General features: G+C 45.7%; 1 protein-coding gene across 1 annotated transcript in view; it reads left to right on the top strand.

The window, feature by feature from the left end:
• LOC139366100 (netrin receptor UNC5A-like) overlaps positions 1-16,704 on the top strand; it is a 508,756-nt gene that overhangs the window by 348,593 nt on the left and 143,459 nt on the right. Inside the window, exon 4 of the mRNA XM_071103198.1 lies at positions 11,159-11,262. Coding sequence (XP_070959299.1) covers positions 11,159-11,262 — 104 coding nt within the window. The remainder of the gene's footprint in view (positions 1-11,158; positions 11,263-16,704) is intronic.

Genomic DNA, 16,704 nt, shown 5'->3' with positions numbered 1-16,704 from the left:
GCCCTGACATACCTGGGCCCTGACATACCTGGGCCCAGACAGAACTAGGCCATGACATACCTGGGCCCTGACATACCTGGGCCCAGACAGACCTGGGCCCTGACAGACCTGGGCCCTGACATACTTGGGCCCTGACAGACCTGGACCCTGACAGACTTGGGCCCTGACAGACCTGGACCCTGACAGACCTGGGCCTTGACAGAGCTGGGCCCTGTCAGACCTGGGCCCTGTCAGACCTGGACCCTGTCAGACCTGGGCCCTGACAGACCTGGACCCTGACAGACCTGGGCCCTGACAGACCTGGGCCCTGACAGACCTGGACCCTGACAGACTTGGGCCCTGACATACCTGGGCCCTGACATACCTGGGCCCAGACAGAACTAGGCCCTGACATACCTGGGCCCTGACATACCTGGGCCCAGACAGACCTGGGCCCAGACAGACCTGGGCCCTGACAGACCTGGGCCCTGACATACTTGGGCCCTGACAGACCTGGACCCTGACAGACTTGGGCCCTGACAGACTTGGGCCCTGACAGACCTGGACCCTGACAGACCTGGGCCTTGACAGAGCTGGGCCCTGTCAGACTTGGGCCCTGACAGACTTGGGCCCTGACAGTAAATCTCAGTAAGACCAAAATAATGGTGCTCCAAAAAAGGTCCAGTTGCCAAGACAACACAAATACAAATTCCAACTGGACACTGTTGCCCTGGAACACACAAACAACTATACATACCTCAGCCTAAACATCAGATCCACAGGTACCTTCCACAAAGCTGTGAACGATCTGAAATACAAGGCAAGAAGGGCCTTCTATGCCATCAAAAGGAACATAAAATTTGACATACCAATTAGGATCTGGCTAAAAATACTTGAATCAGTCATAGAGCCCATTGCCCTTCATGGTTGTGAGCTATGGGTTCTGCTCACCAACCATGAATTCACAAAATGTGACAAACACCAAATTGAGACTCTGCACGCAGAATTCTGCAAAAATGTCCTCTGTGTACAACTTAGAACACCAAATAATGCACGCAGAGCAGAATTAGGCAGATACCCACTAATTATCAGAATCCAGACAAGAGACCTTACATTCTACAACCACCTAAAAGGAAGCGATTCCCAAACCTCCCATAATAAAGCCATCGCCTCCAGAGAGATGAACCTGGAGAAGAGTCCCCTAAGCAAACTACTCCTGGGGCTCTGTTCACAAACACAAACAGACCCCACAGAGCCCCAGATCGGCAACACAATTAGACCAAGTCATTAGAAAAACAAAAACACAATTACTTGACACATTGGAAATAATTAACAAAGAAACTGAGCAAACTAGAATGCTGTTTGGCCCTAAACAGAGAGTACAAAGTTGCAGAATAACTGACCACTGTGACTGACCCAAAATTAAGGAAAGCTTTGACTATGTACAGACTCAGTGAGCATAGCCTTGCTATTGAGAGAGGCCGCCGTAGGCAGACATGGCTCTCAAGAGAAGACAGGCTATATGAACACTGCCCACAAAATGAGGTGGAAACTGAGCTGCACTTCCTAACCTCCTGCCAAATGTATGAACATATTGGAGAGACATATTTCCCTCAGATTACACAGACCCACAAAGAATTTAAAAACAAATCCAAGTTTGATAAACTCCCATATCTACTGGGTGAAATACCACAGTGTGACATCACAGCAGCAAGATGTGTGACCTGTTGCCACAAGAAAAGGTCAACCAGTGAAGAACAAGCTCCATTGTAAATACAACCCATATTTATGTTTATTTATTTTCCCTTTTGTACTTTAACCATTTGTACATTGTTACAACACTGAATATATATATATATATATATATATATATATATATATATATATATATATATATATATATATATATATATATACACACTGCTCAAAAAAATAAAGGGAACACTTAAACAACACAATGTAACTCCAAGTCAATCACACTTCTGTGAAATCAAACTGTCCACTTAGGAAGCAACACTCATTGACAATACATTTCACATGCTGTTGTACAAATGGAATAGACAACAGCTGGAAATGATAGGCAATTAGCAAGACACCCCCAATAAAGGAGTGGTTCTGCAGGTGGTGACCACAGACCACTTCTCAGTTCCTATGCTTCCTGGCTGATGTTTTGGTCACTTTTGAATGCTGGCAGTGCTTTCACTCCAGTGAGACGGAGTCTACAACCCACACAAGTGGCTCAGGTAGTGCAGCTCATCCAGGATCGCACATCAATGCAAGCTGTGGCAAGAAGGTTTGCTGTGTCTGTCAGCGTAGTGTCCAGAGCATGGAGGCGCTACCAGGAGACAGGCCAGTACATCAGGAGACGTGGAGGAGGCCGTAGGAGGGCAACAACCCAGCAGCAGGACCGCTACCTCCGCCATTGTGCAAGGAGGAGCAGGAGGAGCACTGCCAGAGCCCTGCAAAATGACCTCCAGCAGGCCACAAATGTGCATGTGTCTACTCAAACGGTCAGAAACAGACTCCATGAGGATGGTATGAGGGCCCGACGTCCACAGGTGGGGGTTGGGCTTACAGCCCAACACCGTGCAGGACGTTTGGCATTTACCAGAGAACACCAAGATTGTCAAATTCGCCACTGGCTCCCTGTGCTCTTCACAGATGAAAGCAGGTTCACACTAAGTACATGTGACAGACGTGACAGAGTCTGGAGACGCCGTGGAGAACGTTCTGCTGCCTGCAACATCTTCCAGCATGACCGGTTTGGCGGTGGGTCAGTCATGGTGTGGGGTGGCATTTCTTTGGGGGGCCGCACAGCCCTCCATGTGCTCGCCAGAGGTAGCCTGACTGCCATTAGGTACCGAGATGAGATCCTCAGACCCCTTGTGAGACCATATGCTGGTTCGGTTGGCCCTGGGTTCCTCCTAATGCAAGACAATGCTAGACCTCATGTGGCTGGATTATGTCAGCAGTTCCTGCAAGAGGAAGGTATTGATGCTATGGACTGGCCCGCCCATTCCCCAGACCTGAATCCAATTGAGCACATCTGGGAAATCATGTCTCGCTCCATCCACCAACGCCACGTTGCACCACAGACTGTCCAGGAGTTGGCGGATGCTTTAGTCCAGGTCTGGGAGGAGATCCCTCAGGAGACCATCCGCCACCTCATCAGGAGCATGCCCAGGCGTTTTAGGGAGGTCATACAGGCTTGTGGAGGCCACACACACTACTGAGCCTCATTTTGACTTGTTTTAAGGACATTACATCAAAGTTGGATCAGCCTGTAGTGTGGTTTTCCACTTTAATTTTGAGTGTGATTCCAAATCCAGACCTCCATGGGTTGATAAATTTGATTTCCAATGATAATTTTTGTGTGATTTTGTTGTCAGCACATTCAACTATGTAAAGAAAAAAGTATTTAATAAGAATATTTAATTCATTCAGATCTAGGATGTGTTATTTTAGTGTTCCCTTTATTTTTTTGAGCAGTGTACTATACATGCTACATATGGCTACATAGCTATATACATGGCTACATAGCTATATACATGGCTACATAGCTATATACATGGCTACATAGCTATATACATGGCTACATAGCTATATACATGGCTACATAGCTATATACATGGCTATATAGCTATATACATGGCTACATAGCTATATACATGGCTACATAGCTATATACAATAGACATGGCTACATAGCTATATACATGGCTACATAGCTATATACAATAGACATGGCTACATAGCTATATACATGGCTACATAGCTATATACAATAGACATGGCTACATAGCTATATACATGGCTACATAGCTATATACAATAGACATGGCTACATAGCTATATACAATAGACATGGCTACATAGCTATATACAATAGACATGGCTACATAGCTATATACAATAGACATGGCTACATAGCTATATACATGGCTACATATATACAATAGACATGGCTACATAGCTGTATACATGGCTACATAGCTATATACAATAGACATGGCTACATAGCTATATACAATAGACATGGCTACATAGCTATATACAATAGACATGGCTACATAGCTATATACAATAGACATGGCTACATAGCTATATACATGGCTACATATATACAATAGACATGGCTACATAGCTGTATACAATAGACATGGCTACATAGCTATATACAATAGACATGGCTACATAGCTATATACAATAGACATGGCTACATAGCTATATACATGGCTACATAGCTATATACATGGCTACATAGCTATATACATGGCTACATAGCTATATACAATAGACATGGCTACATAGCTATATACATGGCTACATAGCTATATACATGGCTACATAGCTATATACATGGCTACATAGCTATATACAATAGACATGGCTACATAGCTATATACATGGCAACATAGCTATATACAATAGACATGGCTACATAGCTATATACATGGCTACATAGCTATATACTATATACATGGATACATAGCTATGTACATGGCTACATAGCTATATACAATAGACATGGCTACATAGCTATATACATGGCTACATAGCTATATACATGGCTACATAGCTATATACATGGCTACATAGCTATATACATGGCTACATAGCTATATACAATAGACATGGCTACATAGCTATATACATGGCTACATAGCTATATACATGGCTACATAGCTATATACATGGCTACATAGCTATATACTATATACATGGATACATAGCTATGTACATGGCTACATAGCTATATACAATAGACATGGCTACATAGCTATATACATGGCTACATAGCTATATACATGGCTACATAGCTATATACATGGCTACATAGCTATATACTATATACATGGATACATAGCTATGTACATGGCTACATAGCTATATACAATAGACATGGCTACATAGCTATATACATGGCTACATAGCTATATACATGGCTACATAACTATATACATGGATACATAGCTATATACTATATACATGGATACATAGCTATATACATGGATACATAGCTATATACATGGCTACATAGCTATATACATGGCTACATAGCTATATACATGGATACATAGCTATATACTATATACATGGATACATAGCTATATACATGGCTACATAGCTATATACATGGCTACATAGCTATATACATGGCTACATAGCTATATACATGGATACATAGCTATATACTATATACATGGATACATAGCTATATACATGGCTACATAGCTATATACATGGATACATAGCTATATACATGGATACATAGCTATATACATGGCTACATAGCTATATACTATATACATGGATACATAGCTATATACATGGATACATAGCTATATACAATAGGCATGGCTACATAGCTATATACATGGCTACATAGCTATATACATGGATACATAGCTATATACATGGCTACATAGCTATATACATGGCTACATAGCTATATACATGGATACATAGCTATATACATGGATACATAGCTATATACATGGATACATAGCTATATACAATAGACATGGCTACATAGCTATATACATGGCTACATAGCTATATACATGGATACATAGCTATATACATGGCTACATAGCTATATACATGGCTACATATCTATATACATGGATACATAGCTATATACTATATACATGGATACATAGCTATATACATGGCTACATAGCTATATACATGGATACATAGCTATATACATGGATACATAGCTATATACATGGCTACATAGCTATATACATGGATACATAGCTATATACATGGATACATAGCTATATACATGGCTACATAGCTATATACATGGATACATAGCTATATACATGGATACATAGCTATATACATGGATACATAGCTATATACTATATACATGGATACATAGCTATATACATGGCTACATAGCTATATACTATATACATGGATACATAGCTATATACATGGATACATAGCTATATACATGGATACATAGCTATATACATGGATACATAGCTATATACTATATACATGGATACATAGCTATATACATGGCTACATAGCTATATACATGGCTACATAGCTATATACATGGCTACATAGCTATATACATGGCTACATAGCTATATACATGGCTACATAGCTATATACATGGCTACATAGCTATATACATGGCTACATAGCTATATACATGGCTACATAGCTATATACATGGCTACATAGCTATATACATGTCTACATAACTATATACTATATACATGGATACATAGCTATATACATGGCTACATAGCTATATACATGGATACATAGCTATATACATGGCTACATAGCTATATACATGGCTACATATCTATATACATGGCTACATAGCTATATACATGGCTACATAGCTATATACATGGCTACATAGCTATATACATGGCTATATAGCTATATACATGGCTACATAGCTATATACATGGCTACATAGCTATATACATGGCTACATAGCTATATACATGGCTATATAGCTATATACTATACATTATTTCAGTGTTCCCTTTATTTGTTTGAGCAGTGTATAATATGCCATTTGAAATGTCTTTATTATTGTGGAACCTGTGAGTGTAATGTTTACTGTTTATTATTTATTTCTCTTCTGTTAATTTTCAGAACCCTTTGCTTTGGCAATGTTAACGTATGTTTCCTGTGTCAATAAAGCCCTTAAATACAAAACTATGCATTATTCCAAACAGAACAGACCAGAGAGGAACAGAACAGAACAGAGAGGAACAGAACAGACCAGAGAGGAACAGAACAGACCAGAGAGGAACAGAACAGACCAGAGAGGAACAGAACAGAACAGAACAGAGAGGAACAGAACAGAGAGAGAGACGGGAGGGGCGGACATACCCTTATAGAGAGAAACAGGGGGTGAACAGATTGACCCTCACAGAGAGAGAGAGACAGGAGGGTAGCAGATTAACCCTCACAGAGAGAGAGAGAGGATGGTATTAGACATACCCTTAGAGAAAGAGAGAGAGAGGACGGTAATAGACATACCCTTAGAGAGAGAGAGAGAGAGAGAGAGAGAGAGACAGGGTGGTAATAGACATACCCTTCGAGAGAGAGAGAGAGAGAGAGAGACAGGGTGGTAATAGACATACCCTTAGAGAGAGAGAGAGAGAGAGAGGATGGTATTAGACATACCCTTAGAGAAAGAGAGAGAGAGGACGGTAATAGACATACCCTTAGAGAGAGAGAGAGAGAGGACGGTAATAGACATACCCTTAGAGAGAGAGAGAGAGAGAGAGAGAGACAGGGTGGTAATAGACATACCCTTAGAGAGAGAGAGAGAGAGATGGTATTAGACATACCCTTAGAGAAAGAGAGAGAGAGGACGGTAATAGACATACCCTTAGAGAAAAAGAGAGAGAGGACGGTAATAGACATACCCTTAGAGAGAGAGAGAGAGAGAGAGAGGATGGTAATAGACATACCCTTAGAGAGAGAGAGAGAGAGAGACAGGGTGGTAATAGACATACCCTTAGAGAGAGAGAGAGAGAGAGAGGATGGTATTAGACATACCCTTAGAGAAAGAGAGAGAGAGGACGGTAATAGACATACCCTTAGAGAGAGAGAGAGAGAGGACGGTAATAGACATACCCTTAGAGAGAGAGAGAGAGAGAGAGAGAGACAGGGTGGTAATAGACATACCCTTAGAGAGAGAGAGAGAGAGGATGGTATTAGACATACCCTTAGAGAAAGAGAGAGAGAGGACGGTAATAGACATACCCTTAGAGAAAGAGAGAGAGAGGACGGTAATAGACATACCCTTAGAGAGAGAGAGAGAGAGGATGGTAATAGACATACCCTTAGAGAGAGAGAGAGAGAGAGACAGGGTGGTAATAGACATACCCTTAGAGAGAGAGAGAGAGAGAGAGGATGGTAATAGACATACCCTTAGAGAGAGAGAGAGGACGGTAATAGACATACCCTTAGAGAGAGAGAGAGAGAGAGAGAGAGAGACAGGGTGGTAATAGACATACCCTTAGAGAGAGAGAGAGAGAGAGAGAGGATGGTAATAGACATACCCTTAGAGAGAGAGAGAGGATGGTAATAGACATACCCTTAGAGAGAGAGAGAGAGAGGATGGTAATAGACATACCCTTAGAGAAAGAGAGAGAGAGGACGGTAATAGACATACCCTTAGAGAGAGAGAGAGGATGGTAATAGACATACCCTTAGAGAGAGAGAGAGAGAGGATGGTAATAGACATACCCTTAGAGAAAGAGACAGAGAGGACGGTAATAGACATACCCTTAGAGAGAGAGAGAGAGAGAGAGAGAGATGGTAATAGACATACCCTTAGAGAGAGAGAGAGAGAGGACGGTAATAGACATACCCTTAGAGAGAGAGAGAGAGGACGGTAATAGACATACCCTTAGAGAGAGAGAGAGAGAGGGAGAGAGACAGGGTGGTAATAGACATACCCTTAGAGAGAGAGAGAGAGAGAGAGGACGGTAATAGACATACCCTTAGAGAGAGAGAGAGAGGACGGTAATAGACATACCCTTAGAGAGAGAGACAGAGAGAGAGAGAGAGAGAGAGAGACAAGAGAGAGACAGGATGGTAATATACATACCCTTAGAGAGAGAGAGAGAGAGATAGAGAGAGGATGGTATTAGACATACCCGTAGAGAGAGAGACAGGATGGCAATAGACATACCCTTAGAGAGAGAGAGAGGGGGAGAGAGACAGGGTGGTAATATACATACCCTTAGAGAGAGAGAGAGAGGGAGAGAGACAGGGTGGTAATAGACATACCCTTAGAGAGAGAGAGAGAGGGAGAGAGAGAGAGAGAGAGAGAGAGAGAGAGACATGAGGATAGTAACACATTGTGAGTCACAACTGGAGGTCAATACCATCATGGATATCTCAACCCAATAACCTACTGGAGGAGGTTTAATGAACCATAATAATAACCTTCACTGAGACCTAAACCCTCGAGCACATTCCCAAAATGACTTTTTTGGAATCCCTTCAAACCTAAACCATCACCACATTTCCACATGTTCCTTCCTCAATATCAGCCAATCCAGAGTGTCTTCAGCTGGATGGAGAGGTTGTAATGTGGAGCCCCAGGCAGACAGGCAGGCAGACAGGCAGGCATACAAGGAGCCTCCCAGGCAGACAGAAAAGAAGCCGCTCAGGCAGACAGCCTCCTAGGCAGACAGCCTCCCAGGCAGACAGAAAAGAAGCCTCTCAAGCAGACAGCCTCCCAGGCAGACAGCCTCCCAGGCAGACAGCATCCCAGGCAGACAGCCTCTCAGGCAGACAGCCTCCCAGGCAGACAGCCTCCCAGACAGACAGCCTCCCAGACAGACAGCCTCCCAGGCAGACAGCCTCCCAGACAGACAGCCTCCCAGACAGACAGCCTCTCAGGCAGACAGCCTCCCAGGCAGACAGCCTCTCAGGCAGACAGCCTCCCAGGCAGACAGCCTCCCAGACAGACAGCCTCCCAGACAGACAGCCTCTCAGGCAGACAGCCTCCCAGACAGACAGCCTCCCAGACAGACAGCCTCTCAGGCAGACAGCCTCCCAGGCAGACAGCCTTTCAGGCAGACAGCCTCTCAGGCAGACAAGCAAGTTGGAGGTCTTGGTGGTGTCCCACATGACACCATATGCCCTATATAGTGCACTACTTTCGAACAGAGCCCAGTGCACTTCATAGGGAATAGGGTGCAGTTTAGGACACAACCTCAGTGTTAATCTGTCCACTCCAAGCCCTCTCTGCTGGGTGGTAATGTGATTGGTTTCTGTTGATGCCTAGACACACACACACACACACACACACACACACACACACACACACACACACACACACACACCATCCTACACCATGCAGGGTGTAATGCAGCCACATGGTGTGTTATCGATCCTTCTCAGAGAGAGAGAGAGAGAGAGAGAGACAGACAGACAGACAGACATAGAGAGAGACAGAGAGAGACAGAGAGAGAAAGAGAGAGAGAGAGAGAGACAGAGAGAGACAGAGAGAGAAAGAGAGAGAGAGAGACAGAGAGAGACAGAGAGAGAAAGAGAGAGAGAGAGACAGAGAGAGACAGAGAGAGACAGAGAGAGAGAGATCCACAAAGAATTCGAAAACAAATCCAATTTTTGATAAACTCCCATATCTACTGGGTGAAATATCACAGTGTGACATCACAGCAGCAAGATGTGTGACCTGTTGCCCCAAGGTCAACCAGTAAAGAACAAACACCATTGTGTAAATACAACCCATAATTATTTTCCCTTTTGTACTTTAAAGGAAATTCTAGATGATTCTGTTCCTCCAACTTTGTGGGAACAGTTTGGGGAAGGCCCTTTCCTGTTTCAGGATGACAATGCCCCCGTGCACAAAGCGAAGTACATACAGAAATGGTTTGTCAAGTTCGGTGTGGAAGAACTTGACTGGCCTGCACAGAGCCCTGACCTCAACCCCATTGAACACCTTTGGGATGAATCGGAACGCCGAATGCGAGACAGGCCTCATCACCCCCAACATCAGTACCCGACCTCACTAATGCTCTTGTGGCTGAATGGAAGCAAGTCCTCACAGCAATGTTCCAACGTCAAGTGGAAAGCCTTCCCAGAAGAGTGGAGGCTGTTATAGCAGCAATGTTCCAACATCTAGTGGAAAGCCTTCCCAGAAGAGTGGAGGCTGTTATAGCAGCAATGTTCCAACATCTAGTGGAAAGCCTTCCCAGAAGAGTGGAGGCTGTTATAGCAGCAATGTTCCAACATCTAGTGGAAAGCCTTCCCAGAAGAGTGGAGGCTGTTATAGCAGCAAAGGGGGGGGGGGGGGGGGGCAACTCCATATTAATGCCAATGATTTTAAAATATAGGTGTTCGATGAGCGGGTGTCCACTTCTGGTAAAGTAGTGTATTTGCCACGCCCTTGGAGCAGTTTAGCAGCTAACTGCCTTGTCTCAACAGAAAGACATGTTCTATGACTGCCAGGAGCCTTATGCAGCTGTTTCATGTTTCTCATGATTTGTGTTGTTTTTGTTGTGTTTTGATGGGGGCGGGGTTTGTTTTACATGTTCCAGGTCACTTATAGAAGAGGTATTCTGACCTCAATGGATATATATATATAAATCTTAAATAAAACAGTTTATTTCATGTTGTAATGATTTTCATGTTTTCCCACCTTTTTCAGACCTGAGAAAGAACTTTGAGGAGGAACCAATTGGGAAGGAAGTCTCGTTGAACCAGGAAGTGTTGTTACGCTGTCATCCTCCAGAGGGCGTACCAGCAGCTGAGGTGAGGTTAGAGATAAGAGACGTTGGACTGTGGTCCGATTCTTTACCTTTATACCCGAAATGTAAACTTGCTCACTCCCCCTCGAAGCACTTCGAAGCACTTCAAACATAAAGTTACACTGGAAATTTACAACCAAACCTTAGATCAGTGTCTGTGGGCCGGCTTCATAATCCTCTTCAAAGTGTGATAGAGAGGCCCCTGCCTTCCAATAAGCTTCACACTCTTCTTCAAAGTGTGATAGAGAGGCCCCTGCCTTCCAATTAGCTTCACCCTCTTCTTCAAAGTGTGATAGAGAGGCCCCTGCCTTCCAATAAGCTTCACACTCTTCTTCAAAGTGTGATAGAGAGGCCCCTGCCTTCCAATAAGCTTCACACTCTTCTTCAAAGTGTGATAGAGAGGCCCCTGCCTTCCAATAAGCTTCACACTCTTCTTCAAAGTATGATAGAGACGCCCCTGCTTTGCAACAATTATATCTCTAATTATTATATCTTATTGATTACTGATCATTTTTTCATCAGAGGGAGGGAGGCAGTTCATGACAGCGTAGAATCCCATCTCTCAGGGCTGTCTCTCAGGGCTGGTTCTCAGGGATGGCTCTCAGGACTGATTCTCAGGGCTGTCTCTCAGGGCTGGTTCTCAGGGCTGGTTCTCAGGGCTGGTTCTCAGGGCTGACTCTCAGGACTGATTCTCAGGGCTGTCTCTCAGGGCTGGTTCTCAGGGCTGGTTCTCAGGGCTGTCTCTCAGGGCTGTCTCTCAGGGCTGGTTCTCAGGGCTGGTTCTCAGGGCTGTCTCTCAGGGCTGGTTCTCAGGGCTGGTTCTCAGGGCTGTCTCTCAGGGCTGGTTCTCAGGGCTGGTTCTCAGGGCCGGTTCTCAGGGCTGTCTCTCAGGGATGGTTCTCAGGGCTGTCTCTCAGGGCTGGTTCTCAGGGCTGGTTCTCAGGGCTGTCTCTCAGGACTGGTTCTCAGGGCTGGTTCTCAGGGCCGGTTCTCAGGGCTGTCTCTCAGGGATGGTTCTCAGGGCTGGTTCTCAGGGCTGGTTCTCAGGGTAGGTTCTCAGGGCTGTCTCTCAGGGCTGGTTCTCAGGGCTGGTTCTCAGGGCTGGTTCTCAGGGCTGGTTCTCAGGGCCGGTTCTCAGGGCTGTCTCTCAGGGCTGTCTCTCAGGGCTGGTTCTCAGGGCTGTCTCTCAGGGCTGGTTCTCAGGGCTGTCTCTCAGGGCAGGTTCTCAGGGCTGTCTCTCAGGGCTGGTTCTCAGGGCTGTCTCTCAGGGATGGTTCTCAGGGCTGACTCTCAGGGCTGGTTCTCAGGGCTGGTTCTCAGGGCTGTCTCTCGGGGTCGGTTCTCAGGGCTGGTTCTCAGGGCTGGGTCTCAGGGCTGGTTCTCAGGGCTGGTTCTCATGGCTGGCTCTCAGGCCTTAGTTCTGCTCTGGCATGTTTGCAGGCTCTACACACTCATGTCTGTTAGCTGGCCGCTACCTCTCTTGCTCTCTTTTTTCATCTCAGACTTTCTCTCCCTCTTCCTTCTCTCTTATTATCTTTCTCTCTCTGCGTCTCTGTCTCTGTCTCTGTCTCTCTCTTTCTCTCTCTCTCTCTCTCTCTCTCTCTCTCTCTCTCTCTCTCTCTCTCTCTCTCTCAGCCACATACAGCACATCTGCCGCAGCCAGCTCCCCCCACAGTGTGATGCTAACGCTAACTGCCCCAAATAACAACAGCAATAAAATATTCCTCTGGTTCAACACCAACTCCCCGCCTTCCTTCTTTCTCGATCACCCACACATCTCCTCTACCCCCCTCCCTGCATCACCCACACATCTCCTCTACCCCCCTCCCTGCATCACCCACACATCTCATCTACCCCCCTCCCTGCATCACCCACACATCTCCTCTACCCCCCTCCCTGCATCACCCACACATCTCCTCTACCCCCCTCCCTGCATCACCCACACATCTCCTCTACCCCCTCCCTGCATCACCCACACATCTCATCTACCCCCCTCCCTGCATCACCCACACATCTCCTCTACCTCCCTCCCTGCATCACCCACACATCTCCTCTACCTCCCTCCCTGCATCACCCACACATCTCCTCTACCTCCCTCCCTGCATCACCCACACATCTCCTCTACCTCCCTCCCTGCATCACCCACACATCTCCTCTACCCCCCTCCCTGCATCACCCACACATCTCCTCTACCCCCCTCCCTGCATCACCCACACATCTCATCTACCCCCCTCCCTGCATCACCCACACATCTCATCTACCCCCCTCCCTGCATCACCCACACATCTCCTCTACCCCCTCCCTGCATCACCCACACATCTCATCTACCCCCCTCCCTGCATCACCCACACATCTCCTCTACCCCCTCCCTGCATCACCCACACATCTCATCTACCCCCCTCCCTGCATCACCCACACATCTCCTCTACCCCCCTCCCTGCATCACCCACACATCTCATCTACCCCCCTCCCTGCATCACCCACACATCTCCTCTACCCCCTCCCTGCATCACCCACACATCTCATCTACCCCCTCCCTGCATCACCCACACATCTCCTCTACCTCCCTCCCTGCATCACCCACACATCTCCTCTACCTCCCTCCCTGCATCACCCACACATCTCCTCTACCTCCCTCCCTGCATCACCCACACATCTCCTCTACCTCCATCCCAGCATCACCCACACATCTCCTCTACCTCCCTCCCTGCATCACCCACACATCTCCTCTACCTCCATCCCTGCATCACCCACACATCTCATCTACCCCCCTCCCTGCATCACCCACACATCTCCTCTACCTCCATCCCAGCATCACCCACACATCTCCTCTACCTCCCTCCCTGCATCACCCACACATCTCCAAACTATACTATATTGTACCTGCTCTCTTGGCAGCCATCATGTTGAGTTTGTCCAGAAAGCACAAGGACTAACTACATGGAACAACTAGCTACTCTGACAGAGCAGGGACTAACTACATGGAACAACTAGCTACTCTGACAGAGCAGGGACTAACTACATGGAACAACTAGCTACTCTGACAGAGCAGGGACTAACTACATGGAACAACTAGCTACTCTGACAGAGCAGGGACTAACTACATGGAACAACTAGCTACTCTGACAGAGCAGGGACTAACTACATGGAACAGCTAGCTACTCTGACAGAGCAGGGACTAACTACATGGAACAGCTAGCTACTTTGACAGAGCAGTGACTAACTACATGGAACAGCTAGCTACTCTGACAGAGCAGGGGCTAACTACATGGGGAACAACTAGCTACTCTGACAAAGCAGGGACTAACTACATGGAACAGCTAGCTACTCTGACAGAGCAGGGACTAACTACATGGAACAGCTAGCTACTCTGACAGATCAGGGGCTAACTACATGGAACAACTAGCTACTCTGACAAAGCAGGGACTAACTACATGGAACAGCTAGCTACTCTGACAGAGCAGGGACTAACTACATGGAACAACTAGCTACTCTGACAAAGCAGGGACTAACTACATGGAACAGCTAGCTACTCTGACAGAGCAGGAACTAACTACATGGAACAACTAGCTACTCTGACAAAGCAGGGACTAACTACATGGAACAGCTAGCTACTCTGACAAAGCAGGGACTAACTACATGGAACAGCTAGCTACTCTGACAGAGCAGGGGCTAACTACATGGAACAACTAGCTACTCTTACAAAGCAGGGACTAACTACATGGAACAGCTAGCAACTCTGACAGAGCAGGGACTAACTACATGGAACAGCTAGCTACTCTGACCGAGCAGGGACTAACTACATGGAACAGCTAGCTACTCTGACAGAGCAGGGACTAACTACATGGAACAGCTAGCTACTCTGACCGAGCAGGGACTAACTACATGGAACAGCTAGCTACTCTGACAGAGCAGTGACTAACTACATGGAACAGCTAGCTAGCCACTCTGAAACATTATCGGAATAAATTGTACAGGCTGAAGAAGCTAGGATAGCTATTCACACAGCACAGACCATTTAAAGAATAGCTATCTATGGACAGCATAGGGACCAGTAGTAGAATAGCTAGCTATACAGTCTTTGGGGCAGAGTAAGGACCACTGTTTGTGGGACAGTGTAGGGACCAGTAGCAGAATAGCTAGCTATACAGTCTTTGGGGCAGAGTAAGGACCACTGTTTGTGGGACAGTGTAGGGACCAGTAGCAGAATAGCTAGCTATACAGTCTTTGGGGCAGAGTAAGGACCACTGTTTGTGGGACAGTGTAGGGACCAGTAGTAGAATAGCTAGTTATAGTAGTAGTACAGATTGTTGTCGGACAGCACAGGGATAGTAAGAGGCTGTCTCCTAAATGGCACTCTATTCCCTACATAGTGCTACGATGGGCCCTGGTTTAACTGGGGCCCCACAGTGCATTTGGAAATTATTCAGACCCTTTGACTTTTTCCACAATCTTGGTTCTCACGGTCTGAGAGTCCTTTAGGCACTTTTTTGGCAAACTCCAGGCGGGCTGTCATGTGCCTTTTACTGAGGAGTGGCTTCCATCTGGCCACTCGACTATAAAGGCCTGATTGGTGGAGTGCTGAAGATATCTACTTTCATAAATATGCTAATGTGGGAAAAGTCACCTGGGGCCCAGAGAGGGGAGAGGTCAGGATTGTCTTCCTATGTGAGGGTATCTGTTAAACCATGTGAAGGGCTCCACCATGTCTGTACACCAGTCACTCGCTACTTTTCCCATTGGGGGGAGGAGTATGGCAGTGTCTGGAACCATTGTATGTCCCCTCTGATGTTGAAACTTATCTTGACCTAGTATATGACCTAGAGGCTCACTCCTCTCAGAGAGCTTGTCCAGGGGTGGATTGTATTTGAGATGGATGTATCTAGAATTGACCATTGATATATGCCATTGGATGAGGTAATGTTTTTGTAATATGAAGAATACAAGAACGAGATTAGAACCTCGTCTGAACGATCATTTATAGAGAATGCTGTCTGGCTATGGGATACTCCTCTCTCAAGCAAAAGTATTTCTTTGTGAACAGTTCCTATTGTCTGTGGTTTGTCATGTCGACTAGAGGGTGGATCTTTGCTATAAAATATCTCAGTTGCCATTATGTTGAAACTCTCAGAATTCGTTTATAGACACTGAATTTATCTGAGTCAAAGGGCTATGGTGAAGCTCATATTATTAAAATATGAAGTTTAAAAAAGAAATCTGAGTTGTGTGTGGTTTGTAAACTCCTTATTTAGTAATACAGGAAATTACCACGACACTAGCAACAGCAATTCTACTAGCTACTTGGAGAAGGGATCCCTCAGAGAAATCCAAACTGGACTAACTACTCTCACAGGGATTAGACTGAACATAACCTTACAGACAGAGACATAGCTATTCTCACAGGGATTAGACTGGACATAACCGTACAGACAGATACATAACCTTA

This window comes from Oncorhynchus clarkii, chromosome 14 (genome assembly GCF_045791955.1).
Source record: "Oncorhynchus clarkii lewisi isolate Uvic-CL-2024 chromosome 14, UVic_Ocla_1.0, whole genome shotgun sequence".
Lineage (NCBI taxonomy): Eukaryota > Metazoa > Chordata > Actinopteri > Salmoniformes > Salmonidae > Oncorhynchus > Oncorhynchus clarkii.
Note: the sequence above shows the minus strand (reverse complement) of the source record. Positions and strands in the feature narration are given on the sequence as shown.